At 44.3% G+C, this 27,645-nt stretch overlaps 1 protein-coding gene across 2 annotated transcripts in view; it reads right to left on the reverse strand.

Moving 5' to 3' along the window:
* Positions 1-1,883: 1,883 nt before the first annotated feature.
* The window catches only part of ADTRP (androgen dependent TFPI regulating protein), a 66,331-nt gene continuing 40,569 nt past the window's right edge, over positions 1,884-27,645 (reverse strand). For both annotated transcript variants that reach the window (XM_054492402.2, XM_063665800.1), the window contains 3 exons: positions 24,172-24,287; positions 12,368-12,519; positions 1,884-3,510 (listed from right to left, as the gene is read on the reverse strand). In XM_054492402.2, the coding sequence (XP_054348377.2) occupies positions 3,476-3,510; positions 12,368-12,519; positions 24,172-24,287 (303 nt within the window). In that variant the 3' untranslated portion in view covers positions 1,884-3,475. The remainder of the gene's footprint in view (positions 3,511-12,367; positions 12,520-24,171; positions 24,288-27,645) is intronic.

Consider the following 27,645-nt stretch of genomic DNA (forward strand, 5'->3'; position numbering starts at 1 on the left):
AGACAGGGGCTCAGCAAACCCAGCCTTCCCTGCAGTCTTACCTGGAGCCATTGCCTGGAGAAGAGGGTGTTCAGGCCACAGTATCCCAAGGCTGGGGGCACCTTTGCTCAGAAGCCCCCTGTGGTGCTGCTCCTCAAGAACCTCCTGGGAGGAAGGGCCAGGGAGCCAGGTGGTTCTCCCTTCCCCTTCTGGAATCCTGGCCAGTTTCCATGTACATAACCCAGCTTAATCCATAGAAACAGGAGCTGCAAGGCATGTTCTTTCTCTTTTTCCTCTCCAAGACACGGAAACCTTTATTTTCTCCCTACACCACAAACCGGTACTGTTAAATAATATTGGATAATTGCACCTGTCGTACTCCCCATATTGTGCTGAGGAAAAATAATTGCTGGTTTTCTGCTTTGCCGTTTAGCTGTGACTCCGTCATTTGACTCGGAGCATGTCATTTTCTCCCATTTTAGACTGTGTACAGTCAAACCCTGTGAAAGGACTCACAGATAGCGGCCCTGCGTGTGTGAGTGGGCGCGGGCCTCATTCAGCAACGATTTCTAATTTATACAGCATTGAAAATCCACAGCTATAAATAAACAGTTCTGACTGGCTTTGCTGCCTACTCAAATGCTTTATTAAAAAAAAAAAAAAGTCACCAGCAACTGCATGAGAAAGGAAAACAAGAATGTCTGGATGTGGATTCTGGCTTCTGAATCCTGGGCTTCGGAGTGGGGACACCCCACCTTGGGACCAGCTCAGTGCTCAGCCCCTCCAGTTTTTGGAAAGCCTGGCCTCCTCGCTCCTCGCTCAGCCCCTCACGCTCCCCACGTGTGGGTGCAATGTGTTTGGGGATTACAGTATATGAAACTGGCTTCCTGTTATGACAAGTATTGCAAGTGAGTAGGTGCGGAGGAGCTGAAAATAGCTTAAGAAATGTAGGACCCTTCTGGGGAGAGAATGGGGTTAAGGCATTGTTTAGGCAACAAGACAAGTCTTCTACCCAAATTCAAAATTGGTTTCAAATGTGAGACAGCAACACTGGAACAGAAGCATGAGTATAGGCCAGTCCCTGGGGTAGTGGTGTCGGTGTCCTTCCTCCTCCTGTAATGGGGACAGTTTCCACCAATTTGGGATCTCTTGACCACCTTCTTTTGTCCAGTTCTGCAAGATGTGGACACATTTTTGTTTTGTTTTTTAAATAAAGGTTTTTGGATGACCCGGTACTGCTTTGCTCTGTAAGAAAGAGGAAGGACAGTGGGCTCAGGAGTCAACTATCTGTGTGGCCTTGGACTTGTCATTTCCCTGCTCTGAACGCAGAAGTGTGCTGGAGCCAGTTTGCACAGGCTCTCGAGGACTAAGTGGTTGTCCGCATCTCTTCCCAACTCTACATTCAGCAACATGCTGCCAGCTTGAAAAAGGCCATGGTGAGAGTGTTTACACCATGGAAATGAGCACACATTATCAATCAGAGCCTAACATCTTTTCCCCAGAGAGCTGGTTGTTAAACATTTCCCAGCACACCACCATCAGAAACTCAGTTTGCTCATTTGTAAAATGAGAACATAACTCATCTCCTACTTACAAAGTTTCCGTGGGCTAAAATAAGTGGGAGTGGTGATAAATTACTTGACACTATACAAATATTGCTGGTATCATCATGTGGTTGCTACAGTTGTCATTTTCTATTAAGGGCCTAACATAGTGCTACGCGATCTGCAAACACCATATACCTTTTAGCAAATGTTTAATCAGTGTGTTATTGTTTTGTTGTTTATCTTTTCTTAAGCTACTGCAGCACCGAGCATGCCCTTGTGTGCTTAGGCGTGTGCTCAATGGGAAATGGTTCCGAGACATTTCTAGTGTTGGAAGAGATATTGCACAATGGCCAGGCATGCTGCAATCAAGGTTTAATTTGGTCCTAGGGCCAGTAAAGCCACAAATAGAAATTTGCAGGCTCATCCCCACCAAGAGCTTACTGTGACTGAGAGTTACATAGCCCGAGTCACCTCTCGGGTGTGGAAAATTTGGGTGATCCCCTGAGGGCTTCACGTTTGGGGAATTTCCACTGTGGCAACTGCTTCTGAGCTCCCGCTGAGACCAGGTGCTTGGAGCAGTGAAGAGGCAGCAGTAGATGTGGAGAAAGAGGTGGTATTCCCAGCTCCATCTGGAAAAGACTTGAGGCCCATATTAACAGAACAATAGAAAAAGAAGTGGGGATTAAACATGTTTCTTGGTGCCTGTCCTGGTCTTCCCTTGGGCTGCCTTCCTCCCTGAGATATTGTGTCCTCTTCTGTAACCCTTCAAGACCACTCTTGCTCATTTTTACCAAATTTCTCCTATATAATGTTAGGTTGGGAAGTCCAAGTCCAATTTCCTTCAGTGTCCACACCCCAACCCATATGAGCCTAGTGACATACTAGTAGACTCAAATATGTTTACCCACCAATAGCCATTTGCCATTTGTGTTCTTTAAAAAATGTGCCCACAAATAAAGGCCAGGAAAATAACACTAGGAAAATCACAGCAGGGCTCTTGAATCCTTGTTAAGCATCTGGAAATCAGCTTTGTTAAACCACACACTAATTCAGAAAAGTGCTTTGTAGCAAAGCAATCTCAACAGCCCTTATAATTCTATCACTTCCCATCCAGATTCTTCTGCAAGTAAAATGTATTAATATACCATTTATTTGATGAATTAATCAGTATTCAAATGGAAGAGGTTTTGACAATGTCACTATGTTTGATGTTTATACCTGCCCTGAATGCTTGCTCAGAAGAGAAACAGATTTCCCCGTATTTCTTATAACTTACTTTTCCATTGTCTTCAATTAATTTGCTACTATCCCAAGTAGACAGACAACTTCAGTAGTAGCCATCTCCCTACATTTTTAGATCACTGAAAAAAATGGAAGAGCAATCCATGAAAATAACAGCTTACTGAAATGCTTGTTTTTTAAAGAAAAGTTGGGATTATTTAAAAAAAAAAAATGGCCCAGGACCGGTAGCTAGGAGATCTGAGAGAGAGAAGTCATTGCCTTGGTTCTGACACTAAGTAACCCTTTTGCCTTGTGCAGGGGTAACTTCTCATCTAGGTCCTCAGCATCCTTCTCTGTAAACTGAAGAGTTTAAATGACTCTAAGTTCCTCTCTCTCTCTCTAGATGTTCTCTAACACCAAGTTTATGTGAGTTTCTTTGGCCAGATTTTAACCAGAGACCATCCTCCACGAAGGTCAAAGGTAATTAATTCTGAGATGGCAGGAGTTGTTTTTGGCCTGTGCAGTCAACCTTTCAAAAAACCAAGAGTTCTCAAGTTAAGCTACCTTCACGAACCTCTTATTAAATTTAAGTATCACTCTCTGTCCCTCCTACTTTCTATGTTGCTCCACCACCTCCCTCCACCAGAAAAAAAAAAAAAAAAAAAAAAAAAGATGAGAAAAATCTCTTGTGTTTTCTTCCTTCTTGGTTCTTGGAAAATGGTGTGCAATCACTTCCTCTTCTTCCGTGGCTGCCTCATGTCACCTGTACAAACAAGAACAGAGACAGACCTCAGGCTTCAGGCTTTCCCTAATGGGTATTTTTGTGTGGGTAGAGATTCACTCTGACTTGGGGCAGTGGAAAGTTGAACACACTTTTCCCGAGGTGACAAGATACAGTTTTAGGAGTTATGAAAAACAGCTGCCACGATGACAGGGGCAGAGAACAACTCTGCCATCCTCCCTCAGTGCTGGGTTCACAGTTAGCCAGGCACCCACGACGCTGTTTGCCTTCAGGTACTCTGCATAGCTAAGAGGAGGCATATTGCTGTGGCTCTGAGTGAGTGTTTGCAGGCTACACACAATCCATCAGCAAACTTTGAGACTTTGCAGATGGAGATGAAGAGACCACATCAAATTAGAGAGGAAATAGAAGGGTGGATGTTCACCTAATTGGGGTCATTCTGTGACCTCTTAGCAAATGAATTCATCAGCCTGGTGGAAAAGTACTGGCATATGGATTAGGTTTGAGTAAGCTCATTAGAGGGGCATTATTCTACTGAAATTATAGCATTAGATTTGTAGAATGACTTCTATTCAGCCAACAAGTTGGTACTCCATATTTAATGATCATAAATCTTTGTGTAAGCTCTGCAATTTATGAAATTTCATTAGCTCATTATCCTTTGTGCTTGTTGCCACATACTGTCAATGCTACTTTAAAAACTTCTCCTCCATTCCAGAACTTACAGCACTGGTAGTTCTGGCTTGGTATTCCTGCAGCAAATCCATGCTCCTAATTCCACAGTTCACCCTTCAAACCCTGCCACCTTCATCAATTCTATCCTTAACAGTAAACACTGGATATCTTATACTCACTCCATTCTGTTGGAACTCCACTTCTTAGAGGCTATCGTGACTGGTGACTTGAAGTCCTGTTTGTGGCCCCTTAATCACACTGATTTCCTAGGATGGCCACCTCTTGATCATGCAGTCCTCATGGCTGTCCTTGTATTCATCTCATGCAAAATTTTCAAGATCAAAGCTCTCTCTTCTTCCTCTGCTCCTCATCAATTTAGACTACCCCAGTCACTTCAGCTGAGGCTTATTGTTTATCAAGCTTTATGGGTTTCACATTGTTTTCATTGGTGTGTCTACTTCTTTCTCTTCTGTTTTTCTTCTGTTTTTCCTTTTTTTTTTTTTTTTTTTTTGAGACAAGGTCTTTGCCCAGGCTAGAATACAGTGGCACAATCTCAGCTCACTGCAGCCTTGAACTGCTGGGCTGGAGTCCTCCAACCTCAGTCTCCTGACTAGTTGGCACTAGAGGTGCACACCACCATGCCCAGCTTTTTTTTTTTTTTTTTTTGCTTTTTTATTAGATACAGGGTCTTGCTATGTTGCTCAGGATGATCTTGAACTCCTGGCCTCACCACAAGGGATCCTCCCATCTCAGCCTCCCAAAGTGCTAGGATAACAGGCAAGAGCCACCACCCTTGGCCTTATTTTCCATTTTTGATGTGAATTCTCTCCTCCCTAGTTAGGCCTTCTCTACATTAGGTCTATAAGTACAAGCACAGTACCTCCTCTTTCTGTAGAGTATACTCCGGGCCTTTAATGAATTCTTTTTCAATTAAATAACCAGCTCACATACAAGAGGGACAATATAAACTTGGTCAATATAAACTTCTCAAATTCCTACCCCTGCAGTCACTCTGAGGATTCCTAAAACTTTCTTTTATCCATGTTGTTTACCAATCCCCAAGCCCTCAAGCCTAACTGTAATCATAACCTCAGTCCTTCCACCCCAGGTGTTGAGGACTGAAGATTCCCTTCTCCATTTAAGAAATGCAACAGAACACGAAGGTCTGGAGAAAAGCCACCCAGGAGCAGATGTGGTGGTGTGAAGCTCTGCTGGGGGAGGAGAGCAGGTGGCTCCTTCCATTGGATTAGAGTCCTCTGTCCAAAACCAAGTAGCTAGGAGGAACACTCAGAAATGCCCACATACCCATCCACATGCTAGAGAAGGCACTGTTCCCAAATGGGTCTCTGTGGCGCTCCCAAAGTCATTTTATTCTGTAGGGACTCACATGAAATGAACATTGCAAAAATCATGTTTCTTTTTGCTTCTAGCAGCTGGGAACTGCGAGTGGGGTCTTAGTCTTGAATTCTCACAGAGTTAAGCAGTTTCTAGGCTTCTTTAAGTCTTCAAATTTATCTCTGACCAAGCTTTTTATCTTTTTCTTTTTTTTTTTTTTTTGAGACAGGGTCTTCCTCTGTCACCCAGGCTGGAAGGCAGTGGTGTGATCTTGGCTCACTGCAACCTCTGCCTCCCAGATTCAAGCGTTTCTCCCACCTCTCAGCCTCCCGAGTAGCTGGGACTACAGGTGTGCGCCACCACACCTAGCTATTTTTTTTTTTTTTTGTATTTTTAGTAGAGATGGGGTTTCACCATGTAGGCCAGGCTGCTCTTAAACTCCTGAGCTCAAGTGATCCACCTGCCTTGGCCTCCCAAAGTGCTGGGATTACAGGTGTGAGCCACCACACCCGGCCCTCTGACCATGTTTCTATAATGCGTAGTTGGAAATAAGGAAACGGTTGACTTAATAATAGATCATATATCTTACCCAAACCAAATTCACAAAATGGATTTTAAGTTGTAATTGGAAAATTACGTTTATTATAAATATTTTCTTGATTGAGAAGCATTTTTCCCAGTTGAAAGTATCCTAGTTGGCAGATAGGAAGTTAGATTCACCCCGACTTGTTTTATTCCTTTAACTGCTGTCAGATAGTACCAAGGGCTAGAAATATTTTTATAGCCCTGATATTTCGCCTGATATTCTTGACCAGTTGGTGCTTGGCTAGTGACTTCCAATCGGGCCACTGGAAGCAGAGATTCCAACTGTGTCTCAGGAATTCAGAAGCAGATTCTAGCCTCCATCTTTGCAAGATCTGAACAGAAACTGCAGGCATGGCCAAGAAATTATTGTTTCAATCAACATCATCATAGATACCATATATAATTATATGCCTTATTATTCCAATAGTTAGAACTCAGGATAAATAAAAACATAGTATTCTCAGAGATTTACACCTGTGTATCTACAACCACAAAAATGAATGCCAGGAATTGAAAATTTGAAGAACATTTGCCTGGTTTCAGTGGGCTGACTCAGAAAAGGGCAAGAAGATTGTTGGTTGGAGGGATAGCAGGTGTTAGAGAAATGAGGTCTGAGCACTGATAATCCTATGTTCACACTGCAGAAGTCTAGGGAGGACAGGGAGCTGAGGGCTGGCTGGAGAAACTCCTGGGGGAAAGAGGCTGAGGAAGAGGCAGGGAAGCTAATCCAAAGCGGGCTCTTTTTGAGTTTAGGGAGATGAAGTTAGGACAAGAAAGGCAAAATGGAGATAAATTTTTGTCATTGACTAAATGCTGCCCCAGCAGGACCATACTTTAGAAGTACCTGTGGAGTCATCGCATGATAAAATTCTTTTGTTATGGAATAAGCAGAGTTAATAAGACAAAACTCATCTAATTCCTTCATGAATAAAACAAGGAGGTGGACTAGATGGCCTCTAGGCAGCTTTCATCAAGAAAATCTGCCTTTTAAAAAACCTGGTTTATGGCAAATAATATTAAAAGAAAGTTTCCACGTCATTCTGTCCAAGACATATTCCCAGCGCCACTTGGCCAGGCTGGAATTTTCAGCTTACAGTCTGTCCTTAGGATGAGAAGGACCTATGGTCTTAGGGGCCCCGACAAAGGACAGCCTGACTCCTGGCATGTGTCCATCAGGGGCATAGGGAGAGGGGTCGCAGGCCCTGGGTAAGCTGACTGTCTCTCCAACCACCCCCACATAGCAGAGGCCCTGCCATTTGGGCCTGGAGGTGCTTAGCCCCTTTCTGTGCCCCATATCTCTTGTGGGATGATTTTCTCTTCCTGAGGAGCTTGTGTGCTGGTGTCAGCATCCTTGTGTGCTATCAATCATCAAGGAAAAAAAAGAAAATTAAGCACGTAAGGGGCAGAGAAGGGAGCCTTTGATAGGATGTCCTGATTGCCTCTTGCCACCAGTCAATGTGGAAGAGAACCTGCCCCAGGCATGCCTGGGTGTTCAGTCATGGTCATGGTGAGCCAAGCTCTCAATGTCTTGCCAGAGACAGCTTCCCCCATCTGCTTCTATCATGGTTTGAAGTTAACATTCCATCTAACTCCTCCCAAAAAGTAGAAATTGAATCTTTCTTGGGGGATGACTGGTCCCAGTAACTGACTCTGTGCTTGCCCAACCCTCTGCCTCATGACACAGAAAGGCTAGCCCAGGGCAGGGAGTGAGATGGTGACAGGTCAGGCCAGGCAGCCCTGAGGAACCTTTTGTGAGCTTTTTGAGCCTCAGTGCGTTCTTGAAGGACCTTCCTGTGGGCCATGACAACACTTGCCTCCTTGACGCTCAAAGCCAGTTCCCTGCAACTGCGTGCCCTGGGAGGACCTCATCATATACTTTCCAAGTTAACATGTGATTCCCAGTATGGTTTCTTATTGCTGTCCTTCTTGCTCTCTTGTCCATATTCACCCACTGATGTGGCACAGGAGGAGGGAGAAAGTGAGTAGATGTTCAGCTATTGTGACCATCACCACCAACACCCTTCTCAGTCCAGCAGCCCACTGAGGAGAGCACCACACTGCACAAGGATGCCGTAGACAGAATTATCCACCCTGGGAGGAGTCCAGGGTCCTGAGATGTAATAGAGCCTTGTCCTCAGACCAGCAGCCTCAGTATGTCTGGAGTATGCGTTAGAAGGGCAGAATCTCAAACTGCACCCCAGATCCACTAAGTCAGAATCCACACTTTAACAAGATCTCTGGGTTCCCCAAGATCCTCATTTTGATGAGAATCAGAGGTCTACACAGGTTTGAGAAGCGTTGCTCTGTACCAGTGGTTCTGGATCCCGATTGCAAGGTAAAATAACTGGGAAGCTTTAAAAAATACCCATGTCGAGTCACCATCTCTAGAGATATGGATCTAATTGACCTAAGGCAGGCCTGGGAATTATTATTTTTTAAACTCCCCTAGTGTTTCTGTGATGTAAAAAGCCAAGGTGGAGAACTACTGCTAGAGAGATGCTGTCACATTGAGTGGGTCTTGACTGATACTTCGCCTGATATTCTTGACACTTGGTACTTGGCTGGTGACTTTGAATCGGGCCACTGGAAGCAGAGATTCCAATTGTGTCTCAGGATTTCAGAAGCAGAGATTCCAACAGATTCTAGACTCCAATAGCCTGACCTCCTATTCGCTATAAGTACCTGAGGACGTGCATCATCTCTGTCCGTCCGCTGTCAGGTAGCTGTCACCTTTAATCACTTGCAGCTGGGAAACTGGTAATTTATACATCAACTCGAAGGGGAGAATGAGGGAGAATAAGATGACCAGCAGCAGTGACTAACTCTGTATGCCAGGTCCTGCTGTAGGCGCTAGATCCTCAGCAAGTCATCTGAGGTTCTCCGTGAGCCCAGGAGGAGGCCACTAGCATTATCTCCACTAGGACAAGAGAAAGCTGGGGCACAGAGACCTTCAGTGTCTTACTCAGTGTCACAGGTACAAGTGGCAGGGCCAAGATAGAAACTGAGGCAGTTTGGCACCAGAACTTTTCTTCTAACCACAGCCCCCGACTGCCTCCCTAAAGCATTCATTTGAATGTCTCCTGTCATCAAAGGGGGCTCAGGCTGTGGAAGGAGGGAAAACATAGGCTTAGCTCTGGCTTTGGACAGAATACGTGGCTATCTATAAGTTTCCAGAACCGAAGATCTGGAGAAAGGCTCACTGGTAGGGGAACCAGACAACTGAGTGCCCAAGCCTAGACGATATTTAACCTTATGAATACTGGCACAGCAGGAATAGACAGTGATCATCTCAGGCCACCTGGGCTTGGTGGTCACTGTACTTAGAGGCTGTTTGATCACTGAGGAATTGAAGTGCATCGCCGTAGAATACATGGTTGGTTTGCGGCCAGGTGAGGGACATACCCTTTTTTTTTTTTTTTTTTGAGACGGAGTCTCGCTCAGTCGCCTAGGCTGGAGTGCAGTGGCGCGATCTCGGCTCACTGCAAGCTTCGCCTTCTGGGTTCACGCCATTCTCCTGCCTCAGCCTCCCGCGTAGCTGGGACTACAGGCACCCGCCACTACATCCGGCTGATTTTTTGTATTTTTAGTAGAGATGGGGTTTCACCATGTTAGCCAGGATGGTCTCGATCTACCCTGGCTTTCTTGATTCCTATTCCAGTGCTCTTTCCCCTGTTTAATACTTTCTGCCCTAACATGCGTGTCTTCAACAACTCTCTAACTGGTACGCCTTGTCATCACCCTCCTATACTCCTTAAAACTCCCTGCCCGATACTCTACAGCCATTGGAGTCACTCCTTATCTGTCATCTCCAGAACACCTTTGCAAAAAGTTGTACTTTACACCTAGGAAAAAAGGCCCTTGGATATTCTATTGTCCGCACTGATTGAGGCAATGAGAAAGCTGATGGAAATAGGGGATTTTAAGATGAAAAAGACATACCCCTAATCCGTAAGACACCCGAGGTCTAGTGGAAAAACAAATCCCTAAAGCAGTAGTGAAACAGCAGACATGATAAAATGGTAAGTCTGGTGACTGGGAGATAAAGGGGGAAGCACTGGGAAGGACATGAAGTCCAACCTGGGCTGACCAGGGAAGGCTTCCTGGAAGAGGCGAGTGTTGAAATGAATGAGTATGAGCCAGGCAAAGACTGGAGGATAGGAGAGACAGAACCCCGTGGACGTAAGAAACAACATCAACGTGGAGGGAAAACCAGCAGTTTGGTGCCACTGGGGCACAAATATAGAAGAGGAAAAGCCAAAGCAGGGACTGGGTCACAGAGGCCTTTGTGTGTCATTCCAAGGGTGTGGACTTTCTTCAGTCAATTGGGGGAAGCCTTAGAAAGTGTTTTCAGTAGAATAGGACATGGGGAAATGTGTTCACATAGGTTATTTAGCTTTCAGCAATGTAAAAGTGTTCACTGCATTGCAACTTTAACAAATCTAATAATTCTTATTAAATTATGTATAATTAATAAAGATCTGTTCAAGATTTAATACATTTCTGATCTTATTCTGATGTTAAATAGGACCTTTTACCCATTCTCTTCTTTAAAAAGTTAAAAATCTAGAAAGACCTTGAGAGGTAAGTACAGTCATTTACAATCGTCTCTTTCACTTACTTGAAAACTTGCATGTACATGAGGTAATTAAGGGTCCATATGATGCCAGCTTATCTGTTTATTGGGACCTAATTATAGTTAAAAATTGGATGCAGTACTTAAACAATGAGGCCTGTTAAGAACATTGTGTTGAGAATAGTAATTTCAATAATAATAAATATGATGATAATTTTGTTTTTTAATTCAATGGGTGTTTAAAATTCACCGTAGAGTAACAATTTAAAAATTAACTCAATACATTATTGAACTCAATACAACTGATTTTAAAAGTTATTGTTCTCTAAGCTCTAAGTAATCAAGTTTTTCTCTGTACTTCTTATATCTTAAAGCTTCTTTAAATATATATATAGAGAGAGAGATTTGGGGAAGGCATCAGAAATCTTTACCCAGAACTTCAAGGAGCCAAAACTAGTTAGAATTATATGTCAACACATCTGAAATGTCAACACATTTTTTTTTTTGCGATAATTTTCTGTGATTTGGAATCCTGATTGGGAAGTAATTTTTAGTATTCCATTTTTTTAAGTGTTTGCTTTCAAAGAGAATTTTGCCCTTGAGAGTTTCTTAAACCAGTCAAATTCTCCAAGAGTAGAAAACATGTGATACATCCAAGTTGCATGCTTATTTCTCCAGGGTCTCAGCTTCCTCTCAGAAATGCACACTCTGGTACTGAACCTTCTGAAACTGTCAGGTTTTTTTTGCATACACGGGCTTATGTTTTCACACCAGTTCATAGATTGGGCGGAAGATGGCACTTCTGCCATCTCTATTTTGATAGAACAGAATGGCATGTGGGCGAGTGATGTGGGGGACTGGGTGTGACTCTTTGCCTTCCTTATATACAGAATCAGGGGAGAGTTCCTGCGCTTCTCCTGGGGTAGGGAAGCAAGTCATGGGTGTTTTACAGCCTGACTTTCTGGTAGTTACTTTTCCAACAATAAAAAAATATTCTGGGGTGGGGTGGGGAGAGAGGAAGCAGGAAGGAGAATGAAATCTTCCATTTTAAAATTAACTAAGTTAAGATGATTTTTTTTTCTTAGGAAGAAGCAACAGGATTGTACCCACCTATAATGAGAAAGCTTAACTTACTGACATATTCTCATTGCTGAAGACTCTGTCTGAATGAGGATTTCAATCTCAAGTCTAGGATGTGATTTCGTCTGGTAAATGTCTTATGGAAGGCTGAGGAGCAGCCTAATGAGGCACTGCTGAGTTGGGAGGAGGCGGGAGGAGCTGAGAGAACTATCTGGACTCACTTCCCTCAAAATGAAACCTTGATATTTTCAAAGCTTGTGTCCCTGGAGCCCTCACTTGGGTTAGGGGGAGACCCCTAATTTTATTTATTCATGCTAGGGATGGTAATACCTTGTTCTCTAGGTCCTGGGCTTTCTAAAGAAGATTATTTTTAGCTCTAAAGTTAAATGACACATTGTTTGGGGGAGGAGGGGAGATCCTTTGATGGGGTCCTTTAAAAGAGTGCCCCACCCCCAACGCTCTCCTCTTGCCTTGGCAGGACCTCTTGGCAGGACCTGTCTGAGTCCTTTGGACAAAGACAGTAAGCATCATTGCTTCTGTTTGGGGCTAGTTTTTCTTTCTGTTTCCAGGTGAAGGGGAGAGGCGGGCACGGAAGAAGCACATCTGTAGCTAAGAAAGAAATACACTGACCCCATTTCCAGTGGTTGAGCTTCTCTCCAAGTAGGTAGATGCTGGCGATGAAGACGTAGCTGAGAGAGAAGAAAGCTGCTAGACCCACGGGGCTGAGTTTGGCAAATACAGGATACACCCAGGTACCCGTCTCAAAATAGAGCCATAGGATGCTGCAGGAAAAAAGAAGTCATGGTGTTTAGAGCAGGAGGAGAAAAACAAGCCATTTTCTCATCAGGATTAATGAGGTACTGGAACCCAGGCAGGGGAAAAGAACCCATCAGGGACGTTTGTCAATAGCTGTAGTATTTCCACAAACCTAAAGAAGTGAGGCCTTTCTGGGTAAATCAACTTGATTCAATAAGACATGCTGTTTGATGGGCTGGGATGGGCTGCTTTACCTAATCCATTTAAATTCAACATTGGTGAAAGAATATAAGAGAACATAGGGCCAGGCACTGTGGCTCATGCCTATAATCCCAGCACTTTGGGAGGCTGAGGTGGGTGGATCACCTGAGGTCAGAAGTTCGAGACCAGCCTGGCCAACATGGCGAAACCCCCGTCTCTACTAAAAATACAAAAAATTAACCGGGCATGGTGGTTTAGGCCTGTAATCCCAGCTACTGGGGAGGCTGAGGAAGAAGAATCGCTTGAACCTGGGAGGCGGAGGTTGCAGTGATCCAAGATCATGCCACTGCACTCCAGCCTGGGCAACAAGAGTAAAGCTTTGTCTCAAAAACAAACAAATAAACAAACAAACATAGAACCATCGTTAGCTAAAGAGAGTATGTGGGAACATGAATGATCCCTTTCCCTGAGAGGTATGGCCTGCTGAGACATCGAACCTGCTATTACGGCATTCATTTTGCTGGCTCTGAGCCAGAGAAGTGGGGTTTGCTTTTTTGGATCTAAGAATCAGGTGCAGCTTTCCATTAGCTCTCCAAGTCTGCTGGGATGAGGGAGCAGAGATGGAACGTTATTGCCCTAACACAATATGCCTAGGATTTAACTGTCAGCCCTGATTTTTACCCATGCATATAGCCATAAATAGAGTGTTAAGCAGTAATGCATGGATTTGCAGGGAGGCTCAGATCTTGCTTATGTGAGGATAGGCTGTAAGTCTTTTCTGGAAGCCAAGAGAAGGAAAAGAAATGCTAGGAGAAGAGCCACGATGTCTAAGTGAAGCCTAAAAATGCAGTTTGCTGGAAACCAACTTCACTGGAAGGTGCCAAAGTCTGAAATAACTTTAAAAAATTAAATGTGGGGAAGCTGATGCATCAGCTACAGTTCATCATTGGTTAGGAGCACAGAATCTGGAACTGGGCTTCTGTGATTCAAATCCTAGCTCTGCCACCTAGTAGCTATGTTACCTCCAGCAATTTTGTCAACCTTTCTGTCCCCATCTCCTCAATGTGTAAAGTGAAGATCCAAACAGCATACACCTTCTAAGGCTGTTGTAAAAATTACAGGAGTTAACACGTGTAAAAGACACAGAACAGTGCTTGGCACATTGTAATATCTGACAAGAGTTCAAAAGCTTCCATCTCCACTGAGGGATGGCACAATGGGAGTGCTCTCAGAAAGCCTTCTTTGAAGTTGCTGATCTCTTGTAACCATTAGGAAAGGCCAGGTTATGCTTCAAAAACAACATTTAAATTTGAATATCCCACATTGTCAAAGGAATTCAGATGGAAGAATGAAATTCTGTGCTTAAACTTTCAGAAACCCAAGGGTGATCTCTGTCATTTCAAATACTTGAAGTTTGTTAAATGGTTTGTGGAAGAGTCAAGGGCTATATTCAGGACCGGGAGTAGGGTGAAGCAAGAGAGGCCCTAGGGTGTAAAACTTAAGGGATCATCTCTGCATCAAAGGACACAATAAACAGTGTGAAAAGGCAATCCATGGAATGGGAAACAATATTTCTAATCATATCTCTAATAAGGGGTTAATATCCAAACTATGTAAAATATTCCTGTAACTCAACAATAACAAAAAACCCAAATAACCCAATTAAAAATGGACAAGGGATTTAAATAGATCTTTTACAGAGAAGATACATAAAAGGCCGACAAATGCATGAAAGGATGTTCAACATCACTAATAACTAGAAGAAATGCAAATCAAAATGACAGTGAGATATTGTCTTACACTCATTAGGATGGATACTATTTTTTTTTTAAAAAAAGACAAGATAGCAAGTGTTAGTAAGGACATAGAGAAATTGGAACACTTGTTCATTGTTGGTAGGAATGAAAGATGGTACATCTGCCTTGGAAAACTATATGGTGGTTCCCCCCAAAATTAAAATAGAATTACCATCTGATCCAGCAGTTCCACTTCTGGGTACACACCCAAAAGAACTGAAAACATGGCTAACATGGTGAAACCCCATCTCTACTAAATATACAAAAAATTAGCCAGGCGTGGTGGCAGGTGCCTGTAGTCCCAGCTACTTGGGAGGCTGAGGGCAGGAGAATGGCATGAACCTGGGAGGCAGAGCTTGCAGAATTGGAGATCACACCATTGCACTCCAGCCACTCCAGCCTGGGCGACAGAATGAGACTCTGTCTCAAAAAAAAAAAAAAAAAAAAAAAAAGAATTGAAAACAAGGACCTGAAGAGATATTTGTACACCCATGTTTATAGCAGCATTATTCACAATATCCTGAAGGTGGAAGCTCCCCGAGTGCCCACTGATAGATGAATGGATAAATAAAATGTGGTCTATACATAGGCATTAAGAAGGAAGAATATTCTGATGCATGCTACCACACAGATCAACTCTGAAGACATGCTAAGTGAAATAAATCAGTCGTAAAAGGACAAATACTGTATAATTCCATTTACATGAGAAACCTACAATGTCAGATTCATAGAGGGAGAAAGTAGAATGGTGCTTGCCATGTGATTGGAGGAGGAGGCAGTGGGGAATGCTATCTATGGTTTTGATATGGTTCGTTTGTTCCTACCAAAACTCATGTTGCAATTTGGTCCTGCGTGTGTTGGTGTTGGGAGGGGGAGCCTAGTGGGAGGTGTTCGGGTTATGGGGATGGATCTCCTAAGAATGGTTTGATGCTGTTCTTGTGATAGTAAGCTCTAGAAATGGATTTTTTCTATGAGAATGGGTTCTTATAAATCTAGGATGCCCCTCAGGTTTTGCCCTTTTCACACGTGTCCATTTCCCCTTTGATCTTCTCCGCCACATTGTGAGGCAGCAGTAAGGACCTTGCCGGGAGCCAGGGCCATGCCCTTGAACTTCTCAGCCTGAAGAATATGAGCTAAATAAACCTCTTTTCAATCTCTGATATTCTTTTATAGCAACATAAAATGGACTAAGCCAGGGAGTTATTGTTTAATGGGTAGACTTTCAGTTTGGGACGATGTAAAAGTTCTGGAGATGGATAGTGGTGATGGATGTACAACAAGGTAAATGTACAAAATGCTACAGAGCTTAAAAATGATCAAAATGGTGAACCACTTAAAATGGTTAAAGTTGTAAATATTGTGTACCTTTTACCACAATTTAAACATATCTAACGAGGTGTCAATTTTAGGGTGATATAAATGTAGGGCTGGCATTTAGTTCCTCGCCTGGGCCCTGCTGGTATCACTCTGCTTTCCCAAACTTGTCTGGATGTTCCCCCCAGATTGAGAATGAGGTGACTAGAACAAACAATAATTATCATCATTATCACTAATATTATAATTCTTTTTTTTTTTTTTTTTAGATGGAGTCTCGCTCTGTTGCTCAGGCTGGAGTGCAGTGGTGCAATCTTGGCTCACTGCAAGCTCTGCTTCCTGGGTCCAGCAATTCTCCTGCCTCACCCTCCCGAGTAGCTGGGATTACAGGCGTGTGCCACCATGCCCAGCTAATTTTTGTATTTTTTGTAGAGACAGGGTTTCACCATGTTGGTCAGGATGGTCTCAAACTCCTGACCTTGTGATCCGCCCGCCTCAGCCTCCCAAAGTGCTGGGATTACAAGCATAAGCCACCACGCCAGCCTAGAATTCTTTAAGATATGCGTTCCATGGATGCATTACAGGATGCCCACAGTGATTCTTACCTGCATGGCTACTTCTCATGGCAGGACAAAGAAGGTATATGGCATAGAAAATAAATAGTTTCAAGTAGATAGGGCTAGGAGTTTGGAGTCAGTGAGGAGCTCTGAATATACTCCAAACAAGTTGCATCACTTAGTTCACTTTGTTTACTTTATATAGTTGAAATTAGGGCTTCTGAATTCCCATGCACATTTATGTAAGATAGTCTATAAATAAGGACATCCCCCCAGAGGCTTGGAAAATTTCTGTTTACTTCATGTTTGTTTCCTTCAGCATAAGGCTTGTAAAGGTAAGTTCCCGAGGTAAGCTAATGAATTGTGTACTTTCACAGATAAAGTGCAAGGAATGTTACAGGTGTGGTAGCTGACAGTAGGAAAAGTAACAGAGATACAGAGTATGAGGCAAGATGATAGTAATTTACCAAGGGTGCTCAGCAGAGAGGCATGAGTGAGGACAGAGTCACACTTTTAGTTGACATCACTTCTTTATGGCTTGCCCGAATATGAGGGGAAGGTGGGAAGAGAGAGGGGCCTGCCCATGCCCTGCCTCCATCCACAGATCTGCGGTCCATCCATATTGAACCCTTTTGTTTCTTGAATGAACTGAGCTCTGCAGTTTCTTGGCTTTCACACCTGCTGTTGTCTTCACTGGGTGAATGTCTGACATTTTTGTTTCCTGGAACCTACTTCTCTTTGCCCTGTGTCTGGCTGAATCTTACTCACGCTTCAAATCTCAGCTTAAAAGTCTATTTCTCCAGAAAAGATTTCCTGAAGCTCTCTCCCCCAACCCTGATTCGGGTAAATGCTTATGCCAGGTGCTTCCTCCACCCTGGAACTTACCTTTGTTACTTATTTGATTGTTTTTCTCACTAGTTTGAAAGCTCTGCAGGGGCAGGGACTGTCTCTGTCATGCACATTTATTTGCCAAGTGCCCAAAATGCAGCAGGTTCTTTGAATTTTGAAATGAATGGCTGTGTTGGGTGGCTCTGTAGGATGCTGCTATGGACAGCTCTCAGTTGCCTGACTCACCAAGACCACGATAGGCTCTGGAAATTTGGAAATGTACCCAGTGGCCTTTCAAGTTTTGGTTAATCTCACTTTACTAATACTTTGAAGAGGCCAATGACATTGCCCCTCAGTTCAAAGAGCAATTTCACATCCTTCTTGAGCCATCTGCTACGTGAACCTTTGTGAGGTGGACTGGGTGGGCACCAAATGGCAGCCAAAAATTAATCTTTTAGGGTCTCCTTATCCTAAATCTTAGAGTATTAAAATGGCTATCAAGAAATTCATAACTTCTGCATCTTATCAGTAGAGAAATACCTACATCTGTGGGTGGCAGATAAACAGATAACGGAGTTTTGTGGGCTTTGGGCATATAATTCTTTCTTTTGGTGTTAACCCTCATGTCACATCTTTCCAGCCCAGGAGAATAAAATAGAAAGAGTCAGGAGAAACTGCAAAGCTAGAGTGTTAGTCAAACAGTTTACCTAGATGTTGAAATGTCAGCAATGATGAGAGTTATTGGGGTGGCAACCTCATCATGGCATTTAAAGCTGTTGCCCGACCCCTCCCTGAGACACCCCCTTCCAGTTTGAAGCCTCTCTGCCCTCAGGGCCCATGGTTTTCTAACTTCCTGCCCTTCTACTACCTGGTTATTCCTTGCTACCTTTGCTGCTCCTTCCCCCTCCTGTCCCTGAGAGGAGGGCCTTTCCCTGGTGTTTGCTTCTTACTTATCTTCCCTCTCTCCTCTCTCTCTTTCCAGCAATCTTGTCACTCCACGAGGGTTCAACTATCTGCATCTCCTCAGCCCCACCTTTCTTGAGACTGCAGGGTCTGAATTTCTGAATGGAAATTCCTCCAGGCAGGTGATTCTCAATCTTGTCTCAAAATTAGAATTGACTTGAGGGCCTTAAAAATTCCAATGCTGAGGGCATATCCTGAACCAATTAAACCAGAGTATTTTTGAAATGAGACCTAGATATGGGATATTAAACTGACTGTTTTACTTATACCCAAAACTATTTCTTTCACAATTCATTTTCATCTATCAATGGAATCACCATTTTTCTTGTCTACTAACTTAAAATTTTTAGAATTATCCTAATTTTTCCGTTTCATTTGTGTGGTACATGTCAATCAATCCATAAAACCTATTCTGTTGTTTCAACAATGTGTCTCAGGCACGTCTCTCATTTCTGATTCTACAGTTTTACTCTCTTCATGCTGTTATTATTTCTGATTTCTGTTACAGACATTTTGGTTGAACAAGAACTAAGGTTTGAACAGGAAAGATGAGAAGAACAGGAGATGAGATACCCTTTCCTGTCCTAGTCCTCCACCTCCATCCCTCTTCAGTTTGGATCCTGGCTGAGCTGGACCCCGCATGTTGACAACAAGGATGTGTTGTGTGGTGTCTTTTTAATTAATTTTCATATATGAATTTACAGGTAGGGTAAGGATTTCTTCTGCAGAAAACGGTGCTGAGATTCCAATCCCTGCTGAGTTGAGGTTATAAAGCTATGGTTGACCTGGATGATCCCAGTTGAAGGTCATATTTTAGGAACGGGTAACAGTGGCTCAGGGAGGGAGTTCACCACATGGTTGGTTCTGAGCAGGACCAACCTTGTGTTAGGGAAAATATTTATTCAATAAAAAAAATGAATAAAAACCAGAAAGAGAAGCAGAGAATTGCTGATTCTGGAAATGGCAAGGTGGCTGGTCCTGGAACTCAGCTTAGTCCACCCCTTGGCAGCTTTTAATGTATTCTCAGGGTAAGATGTGTACATGTATTTGTAAATGAGGTGTGAATTTAAAGAACTGTTACTTCTGGGAACCCAGGAAGCTTTGCTGAGGGATCTTACCCTGGCAAGCATAGTATAAAAGAAAGTAATTCTCTCTCTTGCCTCATAGGAACTACTTTGGGGAAGGGACTTTACAAACATCTGCCCCAAGGCTGGGTGATAGCTGCATATCTGTGCAGTGCTTGTACTGGGCATGCAATACCTTACACACTAGCAGGGACACCTGCAGCATCAGTAGGTTTCTGGTCTACCAAGAGCAGTGTGATGATGCAGTCCAGGCCAGCTGGGGTGGTTACTGTGGCGAGTAACATTGTTAATTCTACCAACACAGGGGGCTGATGGGTAAATGACACTGTTGGCATCAGCAGTGGGCATGGTGTGCTAACCCTTAACACTGTGCCAGGTGGGGATGTTGGGCCCAGTGGGGATTATGGTTTTGCTATCTGTGTGTAAGAACAATGCTCAGAACAGTGTGCAGCATGGGTTGTGCAGTGCACAACAGGGGCATGTGTGAGCACTTGGCAGATTATTGGGACTCCTTGGAAAATTGGACCAAGACCTCCAAGGCAGAAGGGTGCTTGGGGATATCACTGGAACTGTGAAATAACCATACATAAAAAGTAAGACATTGTGATCAAAGTACATAATGTGCTGGTTAGTTTTTATTTTTATTTTGGTTTATATTTTATTTTGTTTCCCATCTCTTGTCACTCCAACGTATTTGAAGCACTATTGTCAAGAATGACATTTTAAAGCATAATTTGCTGGCCAAGTTACAAATATTGCTCACCCTCACTTCCACTCCAAACAAACAAACAACAGCAACAACAAATGCTCCCATTTTCTATACTATGTCCAACCTCCTCTAGTCTGCTATCTGCAAGCCTCCATGAGTGGGTAGTTCCAGGGATATTTCTCATTAGTCTCTTTCACAAACAGATCCAGCAAAGAGAATTACTGACCCCTGCTCTCACGCTTTCTGCACTGTCCTGGCCTTGGGACTGTGCTCCTGTTGTTTACTTTCTCTCATTTTTTCTAGCTCCAGTCCTGCCGGTCCTTCAGGGCTCAGATCCAATGCATGCCTTCCACAGCGCCCTTCCCACACCGCTCAGCTGGATGCAAACGCTTCCTTTTCTGTGGCTTCTTGTGTTTTTTTATGAGGTTTTACCGCTTTCCATCTTCTGTACTTATGTACTTGTATGTGTGGGTCATCTCCACTTATTAAGGATAAACCCCCTGCAGGCTGAAGCTTGGCCTTATATAACATTGCTTTTCTGGGCAGGACCAACCATGTGTTAGGGAAAATATTTATTCAATAAAAGAATGAATAAAAACCAGCAGAAGGAACATTTCTATTTTTTTGCTCCTCACCACTGCCTCAGGGAGAACTAGGTGAGGTGTTTTGGGGTAAGAGAGAAGGGAGGAATAAGTGAGCTACCATATTTAAAGGTGACTAATGCTTTGCAAAGGAAATGAAAGATTTGCAGTCATTACTATTTTGCAAAGCTTTATTTTCCCACTTAGGGGAGAGCTCTTCAATTTTGCAATCTGAAAAATAACTAAAAGCAACCACCACATGTAAGGCGGTCCCCACGGTCTCAGGGACTATTTTTAGGTCATTTGAACATGGTTTCGGCAGTGAAATGCTTCTCCAGCTCAGCTTCAGTGCTGTTTTCCTGACTCATGTTTGTTTCTCACGCTCCCTCTGGCCCAAGCCCATGCTCTTTACCTCATTCGTGTTATGCCATTTCCCCATTTGACTGTCCAAACTGGGCACATCTGACAGTGGGCCCATAGCCACTTCCCTAAAACATCTCCACGAGTGTCTGCAGTTTGTAGAACTTCATGGCCATCTGTGGCTGTGAGGAGCCAGGGGCCCTGGAAACTGCGTAAGGGTGGGGATGGCAGGCACCAAAGAGTCTGAGCTCCTCTAACCGGGACGTGAACAGAAATAGAGATGCTTCCATCAACAGGATTGCATCAAACACCCTCGTTTAAGTGTCTATATTTGATTTGTTCTAGCAAAAATGGGGCTTAATGGACCAAATACCAACCTAGTATTTTTCATGAAAGATGAAATCCCAAACCACCTCAGCTCCCTAATGGGCACTGGGGCCCACCTAGTCACGTTCCTGCTGGTGACAGGTCTCCATCCCTTCCCTCCACTCCCTTCATTACCAGTACTTTAATGTCTAATCCAAGCACATAGAGCTGGGAACAACACATGAAAGATTTCAGAGTGCAGAGCTAGGTCAAGCTTTGTGCATGTCCATCCATCCAGCATTTAGCTGAATGGTTTTGCACACACTGGGAATTGAACAAATACCTGGCCATGTAAACACAGCAGAAAGACAACTGGATTTGGAAAGAGAAGACCTCAGTTTTAGTTGGCTCAAGTACCAGCTTTGCATCTCCACCCCACCTGTGCCATATGACCATGGGCATGTCATCTACCCTACTGGAGATTTAGTTTTCCAATGCTAAGTCATCTCTAAGTCACCTCCCATTGCTCACACTCTCTGATTTTATTTGTGGATTGATTGATGTTGTCATCAGTTGGCTAACATCAACTCCCCTGAGTTACCAGCAATGCCACCAACTGGTCTACCTGTCTTGTTCCTCTTCAGTCTGATGTCTACACTGCAGCCAGAATTGTCTTTCTAATCAGCTTTCTTACATAAACCACGTCATTTCATTCCTCTGATTATAACACTTTTCTACAGAAAAGCACTTGGTTTAAAAGTCCAAGCTCACTGATGTGGATTTACGACCTGGCTTTACCCTGTCCTCCAATTCAGCCATACCCTCAGCTCCTCAAGCCCTTTGCAGATGCTGTTTTTTCTGCCTGAAGGTCTTTTCCATGTCTCTTTTGACCTATTCTTACTCATTCCTTGGGCCTCAGCTTAGACAGTGCTTCCCTTTAAGAAGCCAGTCCTGCACATCTCTCTGTGTGCCCATAGCATCCTGGGCTTATGCCTATTACAGTCCTATCACCCTGTCTCCCACTGTCTGTTATGCTTCTCTTTCCCAGACAGCCTCTAAAGGTAGCAGGTTTCCTGAACTTCACTGTATCCTCCGTATTTTAGCACAGTGCCTGGTGCTGGTGAACCACTGAATGGATAAAGGATGCACTTGTACCTGGCTCCCTTCTTGTCGCATTTCTTTCTCCAACATCCTAATTACCTGCATCATGGGGACACCCACCCAGGTACTGACAAACCAACCTCCTGGCTACTACTTCTCATTTTTATAGACACTACAATTTTCCCCAATAACAGCAGTGGCCTTAGGTGCTTTTTATCTTCTTGGTCCCCAAAAAAGGAAAAGAACAACAAGGGTCAGATATGTGAACTGATAATCAACTTACAAGTCCTTAGGTAGAATACATTAGTAAGTAAAAGGTAACAACATATATACGAACTACAAGATTTACACTTGGCAATAAAAGAGTAAGTTAAAGACCACCAAAAAAAAAATACAGCATACAAATTCATGTGTATAATCAGCTAGCTTCCACTTTGCTTCTCTTCCATACATGCAAGAACAACAACAACAAAATCTTTATGTGTCTATACTCTTACCCCAATCCAGGTCCCAGATACTCTGTCTTTAGCGATATATTCCTTTGTGTTAAGCCAGATATGGCAAACACATAGCATATATCTTACCACTGTCCATTGTCATGCTATTGAAAGTCATTGCCTAATAATCACACAACTTTTTCTTGGTAATGCCTCAGAATCCTTTTCAACAGAGTGCTCCAGACATCAACTATCAGTAGGTCCCAAGCTTAAGCCTCGTTCTCTGAAAGTTCCTTTGTTAAAATGTAAAGGCTTCAGAGGCTGAAGAACAATATAGAGCACCGGAGTCTTGGGGTAGATTTATTGAGCAAATGCTTTCTTTAAGATGGGAGAAGAAAGATTTGGGTACTCAGGGAAAGAGGGGCACAGAAAGGTGGGAGGGGTAGACACCACAAAAGGGAAGGAAGGGCTAGGAAGAAAACAGCGGATGAGGTCTGGGCACCAAGTTTATTTGCTCTGAGACAGAGTCTGGTCGAGTCCATAAAACAGGCACTGCTAGAGCCCAAGTTCTTTGCAATGCACTCTTTGTCTCTCTCTCTGCTTCCATCCCTGACAGAGCACTGAACTGAACGAAACTTCCCCACACATAGGGATCGGAGGGTCATCCAGACTGTCACACGTGAATAGCTTGTGTGAGTCTAGAGAAGGAACACTGATTAGCTTCCAATCTGCAGGTCTTGAATTCAGCAAGCCTCTTTCTTTCAGAAGGAACAAAAGCATAGTGCTAGATGAGAAGGTTATAGAATGGAAGAAAAGTTTCTCAGTCACTGGGTGAAAGGCCAAGCACGTTCCCTTGATTATAGACTATTGGGCAGCGTTTCTGAAAATGAGTGTTGCCAGGTGGTTGAATGATGAAATCTAGGCCAGCTACTGAAATCATCTCCCATGCAATTGCCCAAATGCCTTCTAGGAGCTCTGATGCCAGCTGCTGATGCAAATAAGCCCATAATGAAACAGGTAACAGAAGTGGACAAACCTAGCACGCTCTGCCCACTAAATGCCTTTTTAGGTAGAATGTAGTTAGATGCCTCAGATCCCTCAGCCATTCAAACATGTTCATTGAAGATAGAACCAAGGAGCAACATTTTCTTGAGAAAGCAAGATGCGTGGCTTTGCAATGATTAATTCTTCATGAGAGAGAGAGGGGAAGTTGTGACTTGCTGTGTATGTGTGTGCACACCTGCATGTTTCTGTGCTTGGGAGGTTTCCATCAGCATTAAAATCAAACAATAAGAATGCTTCTTACCTGGAAATGTAAACATGATTAAATCCTTATTAAACCAAGATAAAGGGATTCTGACAGAACAGTACACATTTCTGGAACTTCCCTCAGGGTCGTGAATGACAAGCCTAAGTTGACTTTCTCCATGTAATTCTTACCGGCTGATATAAGCAATGCTGGCAGCAGCCAGCAAGGTGAGTCCTGTCTTCTTTGATGGATAGGAGTGAGGCCTGAGGATGACTTCAGCCAATGTGATGGGGAATATGAAAGTGTGCTGGAGGAGAGAAAATGGCAAATCAGAATGGCAGGGTGTCCAGGGTGCCTATAGTGCCCATAATTCTCTGTTCCCCTTCCAGTCTACCTCTTACACACTGCTAGATGAACCTTTCCAGGTCATGCTCCCTAGAGGCCCAAGGACCTACAGTGGCTCCCTCTTGCCTACTACATTAGTCCAAACTCCTCTGTCTGGCTACCAAGGACTTTGCAATGTGTCTCACCCTCCCTCCGGTCCTGCTTATTGCCCACTGCTCCCCTCTCCCCACTTTTTTTTGTGGGGGATGGCGGGGGTGGAGATGCAGTCTTGCTCTGTCACTCACCCAGGCAGGAGTGCAGCGGCGCGATCTCGGCTCACTGCAGCCTCTGCCTCCCAGGTTCAAGCGATTCTCCTGCCTCAGCCTCCTGAGTAGCTGGGATTACAGGCATGTGCCACCAAGCCCAGCTAATTCCTGAACTCAAGTGATCTGCCCGCCTTGGCCTCCCAAAGTGCTGGCTTGGCGGCTTGGCATAAGCCACCATGCCTGGCCCTCTCCTAAAACACACACACACACACACACACACACACACACACACACTCTCACTCATGCATACTCTCACAAACATTCACACATTCATGCACAAACATGCACACTCACACTCAGGCATATATATATCCATGCACATCCACGCACATGCACACACACGTTCATGCATACTCACAGATATTCACACGTTTGTGCACAAACACGCACACTCACACATACCACTTCGGCATATTCTCACACACATTTGTGCACACACATGCACATGCACACATCCATACTCTTGCATATTCTCACACACATTCATACATTTGTGCACATATACACACACCCACCCCTCCTCTGTTAGACTGAGGCTGTCTCCTTCACCCTCCATTGTGCTCGGTATGCTCCCTCGTACTTCCAGCCTCCTGTCCCTGCTTCCTCTCCCTGTGTGGACTGTGCCTTCTCTCCCTGGGATTCAAATCCTCTATGTTCTTCGCAGCCAGTGCAATCTTCCATGACACTGTCTCTGAATTTTCCTCTTGCTAATTTCTCTCACTCAACTCGACTGCATTTATATCCTGTGCCATGTAGTCTAGCACTTATGGTGTATATTCGTACGCTCTGGGGGGCCGGAGAACACGTTCCACCCAGTTCTGCGTTTCTTGTTGCACTTAGCATGGTGTAACTGAGCTCAGTCCTGCTGAGGGTGGTAAGTGTGTGGGGTATGCGTGAGCCTCCCTCTGAAACCCCATGTCCTCCCCCTCCTGCCCTGCCTCACCCCCTCCTTATAACCATCTGTTTTCTTACATCCTCCAAACCCTTAACGGTAGATTTTTTTAAATGACATAATCAAGGAAATAACTTTAGGAATGGTGGCATTTTCAGATGCAAAGACTGCTGCAGCCTGCTGTCGTCTTGGTTATAGAAGCTGACCTGGGAAAGGTCACTGGAGTATGTGTGCCATGTCTTTTCATTTATTGATAACATTTATGAAGTCCTTCTGCCACCCTCTGAGCTTACTGGAAACATCTAGTAGTGCTAGTATTTTGCATTTTTTTGTAGTTCCAGCTATCATTCCTCCTTCACTCCTGCTTGCCAGTTTCCTCAGCTCGTGGCTGCCGCTTTCACCCACAGTCTCCACCTGCAAGCTCCCTCCCCATCTTGTTCCTGAGCTCCAAGGCAGCGGTGTTGGCCCCTCAGTTAGGGCAGTCTCTGGAGCTCGGGAATGTCATTGCGTTCCCATGCCCAGCAATGCAGCTGGAACTCTGGGTGCTGGCTCTGGGCAGTCTTTGCTGTCATTCACAAAAGTCTTGTGCTCAGGAGGCATCCCCAGGAAGCAGTAGCTTCCTCCCATCCGAGCTGATCTGGCTATAGCAGTCGGATATCATGATGACCCACAGATGACCAGAAATGGGTCAAGTTTTGGTGAGGCAGGAGCAGGGTGAGAAGGACCAAGCTGTAAGTACAGGGCAGCACTGGGTGAAGAGGACCTCTTAGGGTGCCCCAGTTAGGGCCACAGTGGGGTGGCCCAGAGCACCTGGGCATCTCAAGGGCCCTGGGCACCCTGAATTTTACTAACAATGCCTAGAGGAACAGCATTGCAGACAAGCTACAGCTTTTAGATAATCTGCTCAAGGTTGGTCCTGAACATACTGACTGGTTGGAGAAACAAATGGAAAGACTCCCAGGCCCCCGTCACACCTTGCATATTTCAGTCTGATTTTAGGCTGCAGCTTCTGTGTCTCTCCCTCTAATAAAAGAGCATGGCATCCAAAGGCACACAGTTTCTAATCTAACCCTGGGCTAGTGACCAAATCTCTCTGAACTTCAGCTTCCCCAGTTATAAAATGGGGACATTTTATAACATCTAGTGATGCTGCTATGGGGATTGACATGAGTGCGTGTAATATGCTTAGTCTTTGGCCCTGGAGAGCTTCAGTGAGCATTTGCTGGGGTTGTCACTATTATCAGTGTGACTGTTGTCTTTCATCTCATCGGTGGGCCCAGGGTGGGGTGCAAGCAAGGGTCTGGGATATCCATGGCTTCAGGTGCTTAGATGAACTCTGGCCTGTGGTCTGCAAGAGGCTGTGGCATGCCAGCTGCTGGAGTATGGTTGTCCCTGGGGCTCCCTCCCCAGCCCACAGCTGGTGCCTGCATTCCCAGTCAAGGCCACCTTGGAGCCCTGCTGATGCTCAGTGACCAACAGGGATGCTGTCTTCATCCAGAGGCCACCTCAGCAGGCAGGAGATGGAGCTGTCTCCCGGCACAGCCACCTGCCCCTCTCTCCCAGCCTTCACTCTGCTGCAGCCAGGAAGATCCAACCTCTATTAAAAACCATTAACAAGCCCATTATACTGGCCATGGATCTGACGAATTTTATTAACCCTGCCCACAATCAGCAGCTCCCATCCTCTACATTAACGATCATTTGGAACAGAATTCCTGTGGAATAATGTAGTGTGTTCGCGTTAGGAGTAAATGAGTTCACAGTGATTAATGCTTTTATAACAAACAACTCAGGAATGCATGACTGGTCACCTCTTTCAGGAGCCTGCCCTTTGCAAGTGACATTCAATTGGATTTCCAAATGAATTCTCCCTGATGGCTTCTGGGAAATTTACTTCAGTGATGTCATTAGTGATGGGCCATATACCTCGACTTCATCCTAGCTAAAAGGTCTTTGCAAGAATCACATTTTCCGGTCGGGGCTGGGGACAGGAATGAGGAAAAGAGCCTTCTAAATATTGAGCTGCAGTGAAGAGCTAAACATGATGCAATAAGCCTTCTGGTGTTTCAAACGTATGGGTATTTCACCTCACTTTGACATAAATCATATGACCTTTGTCAGAC

The sequence above is a fragment of the Pongo pygmaeus genome, chromosome 5 (genome assembly GCF_028885625.2).
Source record: "Pongo pygmaeus isolate AG05252 chromosome 5, NHGRI_mPonPyg2-v2.0_pri, whole genome shotgun sequence".
NCBI lineage: Eukaryota > Metazoa > Chordata > Mammalia > Primates > Hominidae > Pongo > Pongo pygmaeus.